Source organism: Branchiostoma belcheri, unplaced genomic scaffold, assembly GCF_001625305.1.
Source record: "Branchiostoma belcheri isolate BF01 breed outbred unplaced genomic scaffold, Haploidv18h27 scaffold109, whole genome shotgun sequence".
Lineage (NCBI taxonomy): Eukaryota > Metazoa > Chordata > Leptocardii > Amphioxiformes > Branchiostomatidae > Branchiostoma > Branchiostoma belcheri.
Window position 1 is genome coordinate 1067983 of NW_017802480.1, and position 19965 is coordinate 1087947.

General features: G+C 42.4%; 1 protein-coding gene across 1 annotated transcript; it reads right to left on the reverse strand.

Annotated features, from left to right (window-relative positions):
* Positions 1-444: 444 nt before the first annotated feature.
* LOC109481193 (ectonucleotide pyrophosphatase/phosphodiesterase family member 7-like) lies at positions 445-14570 on the reverse strand. The gene is made up of 8 exons (XM_019783720.1): positions 14478-14570; positions 12505-12672; positions 10976-11231; positions 9726-9833; positions 7317-7569; positions 6587-6727; positions 3691-3801; positions 445-704 (listed from the first exon to the last, which is right to left on the reverse strand). Exons 1-8 carry the CDS (start codon positions 14530-14532, stop codon positions 492-494), a joined length of 1305 nt encoding a protein of 434 aa, XP_019639279.1. The 5' UTR covers positions 14533-14570; the 3' UTR covers positions 445-491.
* Between the last annotated feature and the right edge of the window lie 5395 nt (positions 14571-19965).

A 19965-nucleotide genomic window follows, 5' to 3' on the forward strand; every position in this document is an offset into this window, starting at 1 on the left:
TGATATCCGTGCTTGTTTACACGAGCAACCTTGCTCGTCAGTAACCCTACAAGCTGGACAGGTTCTTATTAATAAACCCAGACTGTGTTCAGAGTTCATGTAGCGTTAAATCGTTCCAAATACAGTTGCCTTTTGGCCTACATCGGATGAGTTTCACTGAACGAGTCAATGACTTTCCGCCTGAACTCACACGCATTAAATTTAAACGCACCTACATGTACGTTTATTTCACACACTGAATTCTTGATTTCTCTAACGTTAACATGTTAAGTCAAAATTCATGCAACTATCTAAAAGAAAACCTAAAGAAAATCTAAAACCTTAAAAAAGAATTTCTACCATAAACGCATTCCTCGCCAAAAACAGTTACTCAAGCAACTGGATACGATTTTGGAAACAGTCAGTTTCAGGTATCATCTTGAGTAACTGTTTTTGGCGTGGATGTCTAACCTTCACCGACGTAACGCACTCCTGATCATTGATATAAACTTTTATATTCGTAATATATATCGATAACCTAACAAAATGGCGGCTGCTGTCACCATGGTTACAGCCGCCATGTTGACTCTTATGATAGGTGCACTGCTGACGTCATCCCGCAGCATGCTTCTGACCAATGAGAGTGAGCCGTTGTTGGGAGCCGGTGCCACGCCCAGCACTAGGCACATGAGCGGGTAGAGATCAACCGACTCGAATGGTGCCACCTAGGAAAATTAAATGGTACTGCATGTTATTGGAGGCTTAAGATCAGGGGTGCCAGAGTATACAGGGCAATTTTACAGAATACAGTTCAATTTTACTAGTATACAGTGCGATTTTAAAATTGTAAAAGTCAAAAAAGGAAAATTGCACTGTATACTAATACGATTGCACTGTATTCCGTAAAATTGTACTGTATACTAATACGATTGTAATATATTCCGTAAAATTGCACTGTATACTCTGGCACCCCTGAAGATGGGTCTTGATATTTCCTAAATGTGACATTTCAATCAGTGTTGGTAGTACAGAGTTGGAGGGTCGCTCGTTCAATCCTCGGCTTTCTAAACCCCCCCATGTCAACCTCCAACTCCTGATGACCTCTAATCAGACTCTGTGACCTTCAAGTTCACCTCATGATTTCCTATATCTGGCTCTTTCACCTCCTGTCATTCTGCCAGTCAATCTTTCTCCACCCAAGTGCTGTCAATCTACTCTGTCCTGACAAACATACGCGCAAACATACAGACAAATAAACCCAAACAATTCTTCCAAATCACTGCAAATAGCAAGAGGCCATTCAAGTATTATACAGAAACAGTCGTGGTGTTGCATACGGAACCGCTGATGACACTGATGAACCCAGTGCATCATGTCATTCCGCAGACGAGCAAATCGTCTAGACCGTAAAATGGGATTTAGTCTTTGGACTAGTAGTACAGGTGATCACTCACTTAGTTTCACTTCGGCAAAGTTGCACTCATAGTTACTTCAATAGTCTGTCTCTTCACAATCCACATAACGTATCCTCCCATTTTCGGTATTTTCTTGTCATGTCATTTACTGAAGAAGCCTGGGGAAGCTGGGCCCCACATTTTTGCATGTTTCGAACCCGAATCACGTTCGATCATGTTCGATGTGACGTCATTCGAACAGAGCGCGTGTTCCATTCTTCTTCCTTTCGAAATACGTGCGCGAATGGGTGTGATCCATAAAATTTACTTGTCGTCGCCTAATATACAGAGCTTGTTATGACTCGAACGCTTGGAGTTTTCCCCAAGCCGAAACGAAAACATGAAACAGTGAGTGGGAGTGAAACAATGTTGCTGTGCGTTCGTGTGTCAATCATGCAGTGGTAAGTTACATTAAGGATCAGTAGGGGATCCGCTTGCGGCACGGCGGGTTGTCAGCTTTGCATGTTGTTGTTGCTTCAAGTTCAATATGCTGTGCTACGTGCCCACGCACAGGTGCACTGTTGAAAGGGTGTGTAACCGGTGTTTTTCAGAACCTTTTAAATAACTACAGAGGTAAAATTCAATGTTGATTTGCGATAAGCCAAAGTCAGAAAGTTCAATGGTTTACATGCACTTAAGTTACCCCACGACAAAAAGTTTCACAGCGAAAAGATGTTTGTGGAAAAGTCTTCTCACTAATAATGATTCTCCTCTACCTTCGACTACATGAACTCAACTCTTCAAGAAATATGCGAGCAATAAAATATTAATTGTCTAGTCTCTATTAGACCAGTCCAATTGAAAATTTGTAAAAATCAGCCCAAATCTGACCGAATATATAACCACAACAGCTGTAACAAGACTTGGAGCAACAAACCATGGTATTACAGCTAACAACTCTTTATATTCCTGTTTTCAAGCAAACCCACCACCTTCCCCAAGAAAATAGACCATAGCAAGAGAGAGAAAACATTTATAACAGTTATAATGTAATCCGAGCACGCAGAGCGTCGCGTGTTGAAGCATACAGAAACATGTTTGAAACAGTCAATTTAACATCTCATCGGCCCAAAACACCCGCAGACCGTGTAATGGCTGTCTGGATCTGTGCAATCATCAGTCTACATGCCAGCCAACCTTCGAGAATAGTAGCCTCCGCCAGGCCTTTCTAATACGGATCGTAGAATTCGGCAAAAAAAAAGAGAGTAAAATTGGCCAAAGGAGTCCGGCCGCAGGGAGGTAGTTTCTTTCCCTCCGAACTGCGCGGCCAGTCAAACCTACAAGGCGGCCAAAAACTTCCCTGGCAAAAATATTCTCCTATATATAGCCAGCGTAGTTATAGAGACTCGCACCTTGTCTGAATACACGATCTTCGCAAGCACACGGTTTGTTAAATCGCATCAAACAAGTACATGATCTATGGCTTTGTTTGAAGCTATCTGATGGTTGGTGGGTGTGCTCTGATGAAGACGCTTCTAGAGGATGACAAATTTGCCTCCTCAATGTATTTTTCATCATCTTGTGCTGATGAGGTCGGGAGGTCTACTCGTGACTGTTTCTTCTTCTTCTTCTTGTGATACCGGACTAGTTTTGGAATCAGAAAAGCGTGAAAATAATCTGTCTGCTTCCCATTAAAAGAAGAAGGGGAGGTCTGGAGTGAAATGAGTAGGAAAAACAGTAGTAAACTGGCGTTGTTTTCAAATTCATGATCAGACTTATAATATATTATAGTATAACGTTACACGACGTTTCCTACAAGTTCACCCCATTTCCTGTGTCTGACCTTTTCATCTGTTATTCTGCCTGTCACGTGCTGTCAACTACACTGTCCAGACCAACAGAGTCTAACAGACACACAAACTCATAGCCTGGAGCCCAGCCTTGTGAGCTTTAGTCCGCTCTCCAAAATTCGCTATCCCGCCATCTAGAGGTGCGGACTAAAGCTAACAAGGCTAGACTCCAGGTTAACAAACTCAGCCACCCAAAACAATACTTCCGTATAACAGCATCCCTCTCCACGTTAGGTTGCGACCTACTACTCTCTAAGCAGGGGTTTGGATTTTTGCTTATTTTTGAAGTGTTTTTAGGCTTTTTTATTGGGATTTCTTTTTTTACATTGTCACTTGTGTTACTTTTACGTTGGGTTGGCGTGAAAAAAGATACCAGTGCAAAAAAGAAAGCCCAGGCTCAAAAAAGGCTAAAATGACGCCAAAAATAAGCCGAAACCCAAACCTCTGCTTGGAGAGAAGGGACTTACGTCATAGTCCTGTTTGAAGCTGGGTCCGAAGGCGCGGAAGAAGGCCCGCATGTCCGGTAGCCTCGGGTCCCAGCCATGTTCGGACACCAGGGGATGGTAGCCGGGGTACGTCTGCACAGGGAACAGATTGGCAATTGTTAGCTTTTTTCTTAAAATTCATTTACACTTGGACATATATTTTTTTATTGTATTTTATTTTCATTTTCCGTCATATTTATACAGGGTGACCTATTCAGTGATGACACTGCTTTTCAATGGGGCCCTGTATTAATATTGTTGTATATATAACAACAAAGTCACACCAGATCAGGCGTTTCCCTCAAGTTAAAAATATAACTTAGCAAAGACACATATAAAGAAACAAAAAAAGAAACAAAATACAATGTTGACAAAAATGATGTGATATACTAAAAATGTCTATTAGAGCTAGATCAATCAATCAATCAAAAATGGTTTATTGATAAAAGACATTGCAGCCAGACAGGCTGAATTGCGCCTTCTGTACATACATATTGTGCAGGACACATTAAAAATATTTACAACAAAGTTTTAAAATAATACATAGCTTTAAAATAATACATAGCTTTAAAATAATACATTAGTGGCAATTGCTTCTAATATCAGTTAGCGTTCAGGATCCGCAACATCGACGGTACAGGACTGTTCTTAAACCTTAGAGTTCGGCAGGTCGGTAGTGTTAGTTCATTAGAATTCCTAAGGGACCGTCCATGTGTTTGTCCCCTGGAAACGGGTACTAACTCAACAGTTCTTTCAGATGTTGCCATGCTGCTTGCAAATTTGGCGCACAAGTGGTCTCGTCTGGTAGCAAGTCTCTTTAGTCCGCAGACAGTAAGTGCTGTGTTATAGTCTGTGTAAGCCCTCCCAAGAATGATACGACATGCCCGCTTCTGCACACGTTTAACGCACTAGATGCACTTAACGACATAGATAATGATAACTTTATTGCAAATTCTTGCCATGAAAAGTACGTTGTACCACGAAAAATTTGAACAAACAATGGGAAGCAATATAACAGGTGAATCCTCTAGTCTGCATACTGAATCTCAATTCTAACTTGTTTGCTTTGACTATTTTATCTGAAACAGTGGACGAAATTCTGGAAGACAAAAGACCCCATTTTTATGCATTGTGTGAAGAGTAGAAGAGTCAGTTATTACACAGATAACAGAAAATCACTGTCTGTAAACGTGCATCTGATACAACGATCTCAACTAATAAACCCCCATAAGACACATTAGATTTATCTTGTCTTTAATCCTGTATATATGTGCTACAACATATCATATATAAACAGAAATATCTAACAAATTATGACGAAAGGGGCACAAGGAAGTTCATTTTCATACACCCGGGTGATTCATTCTGGTACAAATGTCCCAATTTTGTGTCTTTTTAATTTTTCTTTGTCGCAATTTATCAGGAAGGAAGCCCATAAAGTTCTTTCTGCAGGCCTGCACTCCACAGATTAGAGTTCATTTTCCCCTCCCCACCGATCATGTATCGATGATGAAAGGCAATTACCGCTCCGGTTGGCAACAGTGTACGTCTTGCCACACATGTAACAACTGTTACACTGATACCGCGGTTATTGTAGCGGTAATTGTAGCAAGAAGCTGGTCTGCACTGACGTCAAAGACTAGGGCATCGGTGTTATCTAAGCCATAATTTTTGAGATTCTACACCAACTGTCCGTCATGACGAACTCAAATGAAACGAAAAACAATCGAACCCGACGTTTTTTTGGTTGCTTTACATAATCCGCTTATGTAAAGTAAGCGAACGAACTTCGGTCTCGATTGATTTTCGTAATTATAGCAAGAAGCCGTTCTGCATTGACGTCAAAGGTCGGGCCATTCGGTGTTGTATAATTCAACATCTTACAGAAATTCTACACCAAATGACCTGGAATGAAGCGAAAATCAATCGAGACCGACGTTTTCTTTATTTTACATGACCAGTAAACTCCCTTGGGGCGTAACACTAGTTTTGTTCGGTGTGGACAAGCTATGTAAAACCAGGCCTAGGTTACTCACACCACTGACCCCTACGTACAGTTTTATAGTGTTTTTCTCAATGTTTTAGGTATTTTTGGTGGTTGCATTTTTCTCTTAGCCTCATAAAAAGATTGAATATTATATTCCTGACCGAATATATGACAAAGGTGGGGTCTGCCATGGCGAGAAAGATCACATTTCCTGAAGAGGGCCATAGGCTAGGCTAAAATTTGGTTAGTTGCATTTTTAATGCGTTCTAAGTATTTTTGTTTGTTTCATTTTCTCTTTTCTAATTAAAAAATTTATTTGTACTCCTAACCGAGTATATGATGAAAGTTGGGATCTACAATGGCGAGTATGGTCACGTGCCCAAAGTGAGAGGTCATTTTTTCCGAAGAGGGCCGCAGGTTTGGTTAAAATTTAATTTTGTTTTTGGGGTATTTTTGTTGTTTTCATTCTCTCTTAGTTGTACAAAAAGATTGCAATTGATTTGTATGCCTGACCGAGTATATGACGAATGTAGGGTCTGCCATGGGGAGAAAGATCACGTGCTCGGAGTGTGGGTCATTTTTCCTGAAGAGGGCTATAGGCCAGGTTGAAATTTGGTTAGTTGCATCTTTTGTGTTTTTTTTTAAATTCTTTTTTAGTTTTTGTGTTAGTTGCATTTTATTCTTATAATAAAAGTTGATTTGTAGTCCTAACCTAGCCTCTACCAGGCTTCGGGAGGTGGCTGGCCTGGAAGAGTAGAAATTCGCCATGTAGAGAGAAATAATATGCTGGGGGAGTTGGTCCGCTAGAAAGTACATTTTGCGGACTAACAATTTGGCCAATTTCTTCTCTTTCCAGTCGCCTCTCGAAGCCTGGTAGAGGCTATTGCTGACCGAGTATATGACGAATGTAGGGTCTGCCATGGCGACTATGTCCGGGACCCGGGGATGTCCGGCCCAGTGGAGGTCAGCTGGGAAATCCTCCTTCTTGTACACCGTCATGTTGGGGTGGGCGGTCCTCAACAACCTGTACACCTGGAAAGGAAGAAGAAGTATCTGTATCTCTGTATCTGTATAGCCGGTATAACCGCCCTTCGACGTAACACACCAGCTTCTGTATCTGTATAGCCGGTATAACCGCCCTTCGACGTAACACACCAGCTTCTGTATCTGTGTAGCCGGTATAACCGCCCTTCGACGTAACACACCAGCTTCGCAGGCACGCGGCGCGGTTGCGTACAACCTGCGTACAAGTACAACCTGTTAAACACAAAATGAGCTACTAATTTTGTACACGTGCCATGTTTTTGTTTTTTGTTGAAAATATGTTTGAAAATGCTAATAAAAAGGGTTAAAAAGAGACCTGTTTAACATCTGTTCAGTAAGAGTATATAAGTCACACGTACTCTGACCCTACTCAAGTTGGAATGACCCGGATTCCTTTCAACCGGTCACGTGACTTAAGCTTCGGGTCATTCCAACTTGAGGAGGGCCAGAGAACTCATTGAAAAGTTGTTGTTAGGCACTTTATTTTAGCTAAAGGTTGTATTATTTTAAACATTCATAATGTCATTTACCCTACCAGACGAACATTCGAAAAAAGGTCTTTATTCGCTGAACACACCTCCTCTCCCCTCCCCTCCTTGGGCTGAATAATCGCCAGCGGTCCATAATCCGCCAGGTAGAACTGCAGGTAGGACTCGGGGACGTAATTCAGCAGCTCGATCTGATGCGGTGACGTATTGACGTCCTGCGCGCCGTGGTCTGACGCTATCATGACGTTCAACGTCGCTTCCAAGTCGTAACGACGTATTTCTTCCCGCAGGTAGCCGATTACCTGGTCGGCCTGTCGCACCTTTTGTTTCCGTTCTTCCGATCTGGTTTGAAAAAAAAATATCGGCAAAAGATAACATTTGTAGATATAATTTCACCAGGCTGGTGCATGTCAGTGAAGGTTAGACATCCAGGTAATAAGAAACGCCAAAAACAGTTACTCAATTTCAATTTATCATAAAAATCGACATGGCAGAAGTGCATGAACATCTAAATTTACAAATATACAGAATATTCAGTATTTCGCACAAAAACTTAAACTTAAACTTTATTCATTCAACCAACCTTGCAGTACACACATGCATTTGCATTGAACTGAATTGTGTTGATCTTACATTTTAAAATTTGGAAAACACTTAGAAGAATTGATAACATTTAACAATTTAAAAGATATCATATTACATCCCATTGCGATCATCATAACAGTATAAGTACGTCGACACATTAAAAGTTTTCTTTGTCAATAGTTAAAATCTTCTATCTGCGGATACAATGGACACAACAACGACAAAACAGAGGTAAATATATACATACTTGCAATGTACATATTATGCCTTTCCTTGACATGAAGCATGGGCCTTAGTGTGCGTTTTGCAGTTCTTTCATAGCCCTTACGAGAAATGAGTAAAGCTACCAATGCACTATACAGCAATGTTGTAAAACACTACAGTGCACAAAAGGACAAGCAATTGGATACCATTTTGGAAATGGCCAAGCTGGTGAATGCTTGAATAGAATACGTCTTTAGCCACAATCACTTGATTAACAAGAGCCGACGTTTCGATGACTGTCTGTCATCTTTCTCAGGGCAATTATGATGAAGATGACAGATGGCCATTGACATAATTGGGATAATGGCCTGACAACGGTAAATTAAGACAGGTGGTTGTTAAAACGTCAGCTCTTGTTAAAAAGCGGTTGTGCATAGATGAATATTCAACAATTATTTTTTGCTTGATCAATTTCGCACATACCCTTTTCAGGTACTGCAACCACTGAGGACCTAATATTTGACGGATTGCGCAACGAATTTCATAGATTAAGGCCGAATTGGTCATCAAGCTTCTTGGGCCTGACCAATGTAAGGACTACCAGAAATGTGATATGGTCAGGCTAGGGGCCCTGGCCAGTGGAAGGGCGAATAGAAGTGTAATGTAGTTAGACTAGGGGCCTGACCTGTGGAAGGGCTACTAGAAGTGTAATGTAGTCAGGCTAGGGGCCAGACCTGTGGAAGGGCTACTACAAGTGTAATGTAGTCAGGCTAGGGACCTGACCTGTGGAAGGGCTACTAGAAGTGTAATGTAGTCAGGCTAGGGGCCAGACCAGTGGAAGGGCTGCTAGAAGTGTAATGTAGTCAGACTAGGGGCCTGACCAGTGGAAGGGCTGCTAGAAGTGTAATGTAGTCAAGCTAGGGGCCTGACCAGTGGAAGGGCTGCTAGAAGTGTAATGTAGTCAAGCTAGGGGCCTGACCAGTGGAAGTGCTGCTAGAAGTGTGATGTAGTCAGGCTAGGGGCCTGACCAGTGGGAGGGCTGATATAAGCGTGATCACGGTAGCCAGCGCTCGATCATCTTGAAGTTTCTAGTAGTAAGATTTAAAGACGTAAACAAAACACTTGCAATAGATCTAGAGACTATCGAGTACATATCTTGCTGTAAAGATGACTGCTTGAACGTCTTCGCGAATCTTCTAATGATCAATTTATGACTCCTTCACAAATCCAGTAAGCCACGATTTCCCGTCGTTCAGCTGACATGAAAACTTACTTCCTTATTTCTAATCGTCACCAAAACCACTTCGAAGACGCGCTTCCTTGAGCGGATTGTAGTCATTACTACTAATGGGTCTTTTAAGAACTCATTGAGAAACGGTTCCATCGTTACGGTTCAAGAAGTGCCTATTACCGCACCAGCAATGGTCAAGGACGACGAGAGGCCTTCAACTTGAAGAAGAAGAAGGTCTCCCATGCTGTTATGCTGAGCGTAGGGTGCCCATCTCCATTTCCGTAGCCCTTGGGCAACACACAGTTGTGCAAGGCACTACAGCAGGGGGCTGGTCCGCTGGTAGTGCTGTGTGTTTGAGCTTCCCACACTCTTTCTCATATGTGCTGAGTGCTAAGCAGAGAAAGAAGTGTGTACCATTTTTAAAGTCTTTGGTTTGAACTCACGACCTTCCGGTTACAAGGTCGAAGAGAAAACCTACCCCACTCCGTGATAGTGCACGTCTGAATCCGGCTGTCCGAAGTACAGGGTCACCAGGTCAAGGTCATCACGGGACAACCACGTCATCACTGTGTCCACTCTCTCCTTCCTTAGCAATAAAAACAAAAATAGATATTTTTGGATAATATTTGCATTTTTTTGTCAAGATAAGCTTAGAATTTACACATCTATACCAATGCCAAATCCTTTTACAACTAGAGAAGCAACATTTGCAAAGCAAATACTAATGCATAATGTTTACCTTCGGACATGGTCTGCCCTGCTAATTTTTACTCAAACACATTCACATACATGTACTACAAGTATATGGTGACAGGAGTAGAGCAGACCATGAAATTGCAACATTATGTAACCCAACACCAATCACCATGGTGGCAGACATCAACAAGTCATGTCATTGGTCAGGTCAGAGGTTAGTGTTTGGAAAAGAAGAGGAGGAGGAAGAAACTGAGTAAAAACAATATGTTTTCCTTCGGTAAACATAATCATAAGATCTGACGTATCTATTATTCCATAATATGCAGAGAAACATGTCCCATGAAATGACAAGGAAACCGTCTCAAAACACCCAGCCACATTTTTCACTATATAGATTACAAACATGGCTGGCTTCGAGCTTGAAAAAAATGTTTTACCAAATGCAAAATGACCTGCGTTTTATGGTTTTACGCTTTCGGTGGAACCTATTATCTCAGGGCAGTTTTTCTTCTGCTGTAAATCGTCTAGTAGACGCGTTTGCGTGCGGTCATGGCTTTCGGTTTCTTTTTGCACGGTCATAACTTTCAGTGTTGCTAGAAAAATGGAGTTTTGCGCAAAAGCGAGTCCCAGGCCAAGATTCCATCCAGATGAGTTTCAGTCTTGAAAACGTAACGCGCTCTGATTGGCCAAGACAATGTGGTCCCACAAATAGATCAGGTAGCCATGCCTTCAAATACCAGAGTTATCAACCGAGGATTGAGGTGTTCAAGAATTCATTCTTTCCTAGAACTATCGCAGAGTGGAACCTGCTGTCACCAAGTACAGTAGGGGCATTGTCATTAGAAAGCTTTAAGCAATGTCTAGAGTTAGATGTTCAAGGGTTAGGTGTAACAAGTCGATCGGTGTAATGTAGCCAGCTTGTAATGTAGCTGCGAAGCTGGTGTGTTACGCCGAAAGGCGGTTATAACGGCTATACAGATACAGATATAGAGGTGTGCGTAAAACTGTTTTTTGGGCTAGTCAAAAACTTACCAGTCCTCTAGCGTGTCTGTCGTTGTTGCCATGGGAACGATCTTATCAGCGCGCATCCCTTTAATGCCGACACTCCCTCCGGGAAAGAAGTACGTTCCCACCCGTTTGCCCTGTATCTTTGCCGTTATCCAGATGGGTTCTGCCCCTGCATTCATCCACCTGCTATTCGTTAGACTGTCCGGCCAACCAATGCGCTCCCCCGTGGTGACGTCATAGCAGACGTTGTGGACCACCCCATGGCTTTCTGGGTATTGTCCTAGTAAAACGGAGGAAAAAAGGACGAATGATGTAAAATTGTTACAAAGAGCTCCAAACCAAAAAACCTTCATAATTCTTTGAGGGTGGGTCATTCTACACCTGATGGAGGCAAAACATGGTAAACTGTTATCTATGGGTTGGATCAACAGGAAAATATTTTTTTCATTGCTAAACTTTCAATTGGAACTTCATAGATGTAGCTTGGGTATTTGTCTACCGAGGCGTCATGACCCCCCCCCCCCAACTGGTCTGTATCTTTGTCGGTATAGCTGGTATAACCGCCATTCGGCGTAACACACCAGCTTCGTGGGCACGCGGCGCGGCGGCAGCTAGCTACATAACACCAAACGACGTGTTACACCTTCCCCTTGGACATCTGTGAGTTAGTATCCGTTTCAATGAGGGCCATGGGGCTTGTAGTTGGGCCACCGACTTTCCTTTTGGCGTCCGATGAACAGACATTTACAGAATCTACCAATTAATTGATTTATAAAGTTTCATATTTGAAAACAACATGAACGGAGTGAATGACCGGTTAACTACAGTAAGGGTTACTTCCGGTCATTTCACGTTATCGCGTGTATGGATGAAAGGGTGAACTATTGGCCCGCAGCTTGCAGAGACCGCAGCTGCCTACCTTAATGATCCCGTTAGCCTGTGGAACACAAACCAATAGGGCGCAACAAAGCGGATGTAACTCTATTATATCCTCTAAAGAACAAGAAACTGCCATGCCTTCAAAGAGAGTTTGTATCAACCAAGAATTGAGGTGTTCAAAAACTCGTATTTTCCAAGAACTATCGTAGGGCGAACTCGTTTCCAAGAAGCACAGTAGGGGCATCATCGCTAGAAAGTTTTAAACAACTCCTGCAGTTAAATGTGCGAAGATTGGGTGTCACAGGTCGTTCGGTGTAGCTAGCTGCCGCCGCGCCGCGTGCCTGCGAAGCTGGTGTGTTACGCCGAAGGGCGGTTATACCGGCTACACAGATACAGTAGCTGGTGTGTTACGCCGAAGGGCGGTTATACCGGCTATACAGATACAGATACAGAAGCTTGTGTGTTACGCCGAAGAGCGGTTATACCGGCTATACCGGCTATACAGATACAGGAGCTGGTGTGTTACGCCGAAGAGCGTTTTAATACATGTATACCAGCTATACATATACATATTTTCGTGTTGGGACTAAGGCTTAAACTTTGTAACCAAAGTTAGACTTGATGTGACTTGACTTGGTATAATGACCTGTTTTGGATACAAAAGTCCCAAGTACCTGTCACCATGGTCCAGTGGCACGGAGCGCTGAGGCTGACGAAACATGGCGTCATGTACGGGACTCGAACTCCGGACCTCGTGACGTCATCGAAGTTTGGAGTGTCCACGTCGTCGGTGTAGTCCCACCTCAGGCCATCAAAGGAGACGAGGAGCAGTTTCTGACCAGCTACAAGGAAAATGAAAGACTGGAATGGTAACATTTGCAAAGCCAATGCAGAGGTTTACATCCATATACATGGTCTAACCTAACGAACTAATGCTCTGTTTGTTCTTACTCAAAAACATTCATATACTAGACTATGGTGACCATCCCCTCCCAACTCATTAGCTACATAATGTAATCCAACACCGCAGGGTGTCTGCTACAGCATCAGTTACCATCATGGTGACAGACGTCTGGTCCAGGTCACTGACCTTTCGTGTTTGAAGAAGGAGAGGACGAAACTGAGCGAAAACAATGTGTTTTCCCTGTGCGAAGGTAAAGATTTAAACATAATTCTTGATTTGCTGAATGAACTGGCTCAAGACCACCAGAAATGGTGCAGGATACTAAGAAAGTATAGTCTAGTATCCAAACGTATTATACTCGGGGTCGAGTCTCTTTTGTACCTTCCGCAAATAGAAAACAGACACAAGAGTTTGGCCATGCAAGCTGAAGAAAGATGCGGGCTACTGAAATGATCGAGCAGACAGATTATTATATATTATTTTAATACAAGCCCTACTGCAACACAAATGATTCAATTAAGTTTTGCAATTCACCGGAGTATAATAAGTACAGAGCAAAGTAGCGCTGAAAACCGGTATGTAGGTCTAAGGTCTTAAAGGTTAAACCACAGGTAATTTGTTCTACATCGTGCCAGTTCAACGGGCTCGAACCCTGACCCTGTGTGCCCCGTAGTTTTGATAATGACACACTCTACAGTGACCTATGGTTCGACTCTGCCAAGTTACTCCAAGGCACAAATGGCTGGAGGAACAAATGTCAAGAAGAAAGTTTGGAAAAGGTCAACGTTCTGGGCTACCCCAGGTGGTTTGCTTAATCTCCAAACCAAGCTGTCGGTAGCCCAGTACATTAGAGTTGAAAAACATTGGCTGACATGAAGCATTGCACATAACGTGCGTGTCAGTTTCATGTCGAGAGGTTATGTGTAACGTCAAGAAGAATGTTTGTAAAATGTCCACGTTCTGGGCTACCCCAGGTGGTTTGTTTAATCTCCAAACCCAGCAGTCTGTACCCAAATACATTAGAGGTGAAAAACATTGGCTGACATGAAGCATTGCACATAAAGTGCGTGTCAGTGTCATGTCGAGATGTTATGTGTAACGTCAAAAAGAATGTTTGTAAAATGTCCACGCTCTAGGCTACCTCAGGTGGTTTGCTTTAATCTCCAAGCAGATCCCTCTCGGTGGCAAAAAGAGAGTATCAAATCGGCCAGGCAGTATCCATTAGCCAGAGAAGCTCCGCGGCCACCAAAAAAAACGGCCATATATAAAAAGGTAACGATCATTCCCCACAACCTCTGCTTGGAGAGTAGTTTGCTTAATCTCCAAACTCAGCAGTCGGTACCTAAAAGGACATTAAAGGAGGGAGGTTGAAGAGCTTTTCTACTTTCTGACTACCCCGTTATTATTATACGAGGGCCTTGACTCGTCTCCCTTTTCATTTCATCCATATCCAGGTGCATTGGCCCCTTAAAAATGTTATCCGTGACTTGACCCCCCTATAATTTCAACCAAATCCAGGATTTTCTTCTTCTTAACCCCCCACTCCAAATCCAACAAAATCCACACCCACTAACCCCCCTATGTAAAATCCGACCTCTAGAATCCCCCCCCTCCTCATTTTTTTTTGAACGGCCCATTGCAGTCATACCGTGCATAATAAATAAATGGTACTAGGTAGGCACGTACATGTAGGTATAAAGTTCGTGTCAGTGTCATGCCGAGGTTATATGTAACGTCACGTACCGTTAGCAAAGGCCAAACACGAGCAGAATAGAACCAAAGTCAGCCAGGGTTCCATACTGATGTCCGTTACTGCTAGAAGAGGCCTAAGCAAACGTGCACTTTGACCCCAGTGGACTTTGCACTCTTCATGCGGCAACTCTGAATAGCTACAACTAGCATCAATGTGAAAAAGGAAATAAGTTAAAAACTTACAAAAACCTAAAACCTTACATATGAAAAAGAACAATATCTAGAGGTATATTTTATACTTAGTTTATACTTATATTTTATACTTACGTCATTATCGGATATACTTCTTTTGACACTTAATCTTTTAACGCTAAAATGTTACAATTGTAAATGTGAATGTACATGTAATTTACAACAGAGCCTGCAATGTTGTTTTTGATGAATAAAGTAAAGTATAAAAGTTGTACATCTAACACAGTGGCGTACGTGTAAAGGCTGCACGATCCTCCAAGCCATGAGACTTCGTTACTTTCGTAACATATGATTCAATAAAGTTAGTACTACTACTAACTTTTGAACTGTGAATACGACACCTTTACAAAGCCGAATGCCTTGTGCTGTCAGATGAAAACTCAACTCAATAACTCGCGACATTTTCACGGCTGGGTGATCAAAAACTGAACTCAATAAGGCCTGACATCTTCATGCCTCTTTGATCGAAGAAAGCCTAATAAGACGTGACATGTTCATGGCTGTGTGAGCAATATCTTTGTGAAAGACCTTTCGGTTTAGATGAAATGATCGAATCCTTTTGCTTGAATGCTTCATGTCTGGAGCACAAAGAATTAATGAGCGAACTTTGTCCACCAATCTCTTTATACAGAGTCTCTAAAAATCTTACATATAACGCAGGTCTCCAATACTATAAATAGTTCACGCAGGCAATGCATTGAGGATGATGTTGTTTGTAGTTCGGTAACCGGGTGCATTGTCCTGTTACGATAAGGACATTGCACTGTATGTCATTCAAATTCAAGAAACTTTACTTTGTTCAGCCATTGCTTAGGGAACTTTTAAACTGATTTACCATCAAGACGAAGCAACAAAGGAATCTGCTCAGTTCTGATAAAACGTCTGACATATCGGCTTGACAAAGAACACCTTAGTGTATAAGGTCCTGCCCGCAATGCAAGCCCCTGCCAACATCATCGTGGCCTGTTGGTAGGGACATCTCTCAGTTGTAAGAAAAGTTATCGGCAAGGTCGTGATACTGCGGGTTTACAGGGGAAAGATGCCCCCCACCCCACCAGTGACCACAAATGGAACACGCGTTCGGTTCGAATGAACATCGAACATATGATCGAACATTGCTCCATGACCACCCCACCAGTGACCACAAATGGAACACGCGTTCGGTTCGAATGAACATCGAACATATGATCGAACATTGCTCCATGACCACTACCCAATGCTGGCGGTAGGTTGGGAGCAGTCTGACCATAGTTAGGCTATGCCCATCTTTACTGACGACCATGTCACAACTATTTAACAACATTGCGACAACTGTATCTTTAATAGTTCAGATTTTCGAAGAGTAGCTTCTGCTGTAGACCGGTCAAGAAACTACAGATGCCTGGGTGAGGAATATTGCAGGTGCGAAGACTTTATCCAAAAGCTAGGAGGGAGCAAAGAGTTGAAAGGATGCTAACATCTGTGTCCATAATATCACCACCTTAAGAAAAAGAGTGCTTAAAGATATTTTTACTGCAACATACCCTAGGTATGTACATTTTATGTGTGAAGGAGTGCATACCAAAAGTATGTTGCAGTAAAAATATCTTTAAGCACACTGTTTCCCAAGGTGGCGATATTATGGACCCTGGTGATATTATGGACACAGATGTTACATCTGGTGTCTTACGCCGTGTAATATACCAGCTATACAGATACAGATACAGAAACTCGCTTAAAACACCAAGACTGTGCCGGGGCCTTTATGTAACGGGACCCCGCTGTTACATAAAATATACACAGTCGTTTTAGAGACTGGTTACTTACCCTCAATGCGTACGTTGGTCGACTTAAATCACTGGTTACGCTCCTAAGGGTTCAACACTACAACGTGAGTGTACATATTAAATCAAAGTCTTTCGAGACTGGTTACTTAAAGTTATTATAAGGGTTGCTACAAGAGCTGTCGATGGGCTTTTCTTTACTGTTAATGTACGTTATAGCACTACCGTTGAGTGGTCGATCGAATACTAGTAGACTAATGGACGCCCGATCAAGAGATAACTAGACGTTGCATCCTTGGGAAAGGCACTTCACGCGACTTTCGTCACTAGCACTCCACCCAAATGCGTACCTGACTTTGGTTTCTGACGGTAAAAGAAAGAGGAAGTGGGCTCGGGAACGTAACCAGTGATTTAAGTCGACAAATGTACGCACTGAACCTAAGAGCTGACTAAAGTGGCTTTATCTTTTGCACTCCGACTGCGAAGCTTTTACGTAACTGGCTCACTTGTAAATCAAGGTATAAAGGTACATTACATAGCCTTTTGAGCCTGTAGGAGCAGTTGGTTGTTAATCCACTGTGTCTAGGGCATGGTATTGGAAGGCGGAGCCCATCCCTCTCCTCCCACCGACTTTCATCCCCCAACCGAAGCCAGGCATGTTAACCGAGATGAACAGAATCTACTTTTCTCATATCTTGAAATGCGAACTAAGATACAAATGTCACAATGTTGTGAAATAGTTGGGAAGATAGGCGTGGCCTAAAACTGGTCAGACTGCTCCCAACCTACCGCCAACCCTGAAAGCCGGTGTCTTAAAAGCAGGTAGGACAATGTAAAGATGATATTCCGTCCATATTCTTGACTAAACATTCGAAAACCATAGACGGAATAGCTTTATATACGAGGGACTCCGTATGCAACGGGCAAAATTCCGATGCAACATTGTCCATATACGAGTGGCTAACAGCAATTGTTGTAATTCCAAAACGTGTTATTCCAACACATACATGTTTTGTAATGGATCACGTTTTGGAATACGACGGGATTTCCTATTCTTAATATTCCAAATCACGTTTTGGATTGGAACGCGTTTTGTAATGCAAAAGTAACCGTGATAAATTCCGGGTTTTGCGCAAACGCAGGTTACTATCATATGCACATAACGTGCGATAGGTGACAACCTCTTTGTAGTTGGTACACGAAGCCCTAGTGTTAACAGCCCCCCGCTGCCTCGTGCGTACACAGGAAAGGAAACTGTCGTGTTCGTCTAATTACCTCCAACCGCGCGTGCCGAGGTTCTGCCACAGAAAGACCTAAAGACAGAAAGATGTGGGGTCGTGTGGCGTAGCGGCAGTGTACGCGACTCGGAACTTAGAGTCCCGGGTTCGAGTCCTGACATGCCACCGATCCTGTGCCCTTGGGAAAGGCACTTTACACGGCTTTCCTCACTTAGCTTAGGTGTAAATGAGTATTGTCCTGTCATGTATTTGTCCCCTGTGTTGGTGGCGGCATTAGTATAAGTTGAAAAAACTTGAGTGTGCCGTCACCACATCTGGTGATTGCATGTTGGAATAAAAAAAAAGAAAGACCTAAAAAGCGATTTCAGGGCAGTCAAATACATGTTTCAACATAGTGATATCTGTCTGGCGAGAATCCAGAAGCCAGATAAAAAACGCCTGACAAATAATATTGCACATACTGTTGATTCGTACGGTTGATGAAATTTGAAATCATTACGAAGAAATGTACTACTGCTCGTAAAACTACAATCGTGAAGTTACAACATTTAAGCCTTGTCCTGCTGGCATTTTCATACAATATTTTTCAATACTTTCATGTCTTCAGGTCATAGGCCCTTGACTTTTTTTGCCCTGCGGTGGCGTAGTTACTTCCGTATGTGTGGCGTTATATCACAAGAAATCAAATCAAGAGCCTGTGTGTTAGTACACGGCGAAAACATCCGGCCTTTAATCATCGTTTCATTACTGAATGGTAAAAATACGTTTCCTCTGCCTGTGATATGTTATCTGTGATGAAAGCAATCAAAGATGACAAGTCGGGGAAGGCTGCTGGACATCCAAGTAATGAGATACGCCAAAAAACAGTTACTCAGACACGCAACTGGATATGCGTTATATCCAGTTGTTTGAGTAACTGATTTTCGGCAATCAAAGCTGATTTTGTTCCTGTTTTTTTTACCGGAAACCACTTCTAATACAAGGCAGAAACCGTGCTGGGTGTATTCTGGCACCGGTGTTTCCTGTCTTGTGTTAATGTGAAGACTTATTCTCCATACAGAGGTTTTAATTAGTCTTTGGCTTCGGGATTGACGTGTTTTTAAGCGTTTTTATCGGGCTTTCTGTTTTGTTCTTGTATTTTTGGTCCGCCAGCCGTATGGTATGCTGTGAACGATGCAGTCTTTCAGACACTGAAAGATCTGCTTGGAGATTTGATTTATTGGGGAAGACTTCATTTATTGTCTCGATACGTGCCAAAAGCCGGTTTCTCCTTTCAAAATGAAGCACAGTTAGTTTTTGACAATGTGCATATCGCTTCACGATATGTTCACGTATAATATGCCATCTGAAACTGTGATGTACTAGTAATCGAAAAAAATGTACATTGAGGCGAGGGAAGAGAATGATATGAATGATACTTATTTTTCTGTCATTACTGCAATTAAAAGTCATTGTTGCTTGTTTTTCGTTTGTGAATGCAGAGCGGTAGTGTCTGTTGAATGCGGAGGGATCATACCTGTTGATTGCTCACTTTCAAAAAGTGGTAGAAACTATTTACCTTTCTCACGATACTTGTTTTTCCCTCATTACTGCAATTAAAAGTCATTGTTGCTTGTTTTCAGTTTGTCAATGCGGAGGGATTGGGCCTGTTGATTGTCTTCTTTCAAAACATGGTAGACGGTACTTTCTCCTCTCACGATTGGAATCTCTCCTGTCGCTGCGACAGATGAGTAGGCGTATATACAGGTCTTCATTTGCCGATGTGGGTCCTCATATGGGAATGAAGACCAATTTTTGACGCACATGAGCGGCCACAGATGCTGCAAGGGAAGGACTGGACAGGGATGGAGCATTGTTTCCTCCTCTCTTTCTTCTCCTTTATGGCAGCTGCTCTGTTGGCCTCGAAAGTCCTAGTGCCCAGTGTACACTGGCTTCTCTACGCAATTCTGTCATGGGCAATTTCTTCCCAGGAGTTGACGTTAGCCATTTCTTAATAATGCAATTAAAATGATTGTAGCTTGTTTTCAGTTTCTGAATGAGTAGGGATCGTACCTGTTGATTGTCTTCTTTCAAAACATGGTAGACAGTAATTTCTCCTGTCACGATAGACATTTCTTATCAATGCAATTAGAAGCGATTGTTGCTTGTTTTTCCGCCCCAAAACATTCCAGCATAACAAAACACTGGCAGCTGCATGTTTGTTGGGTTGCAAGTGAAGAGGAATCTAATGACCATTGAGGATTTGTAAATGCGAGTCCACTGGTCCTAATTGGTTGCTTTGATACA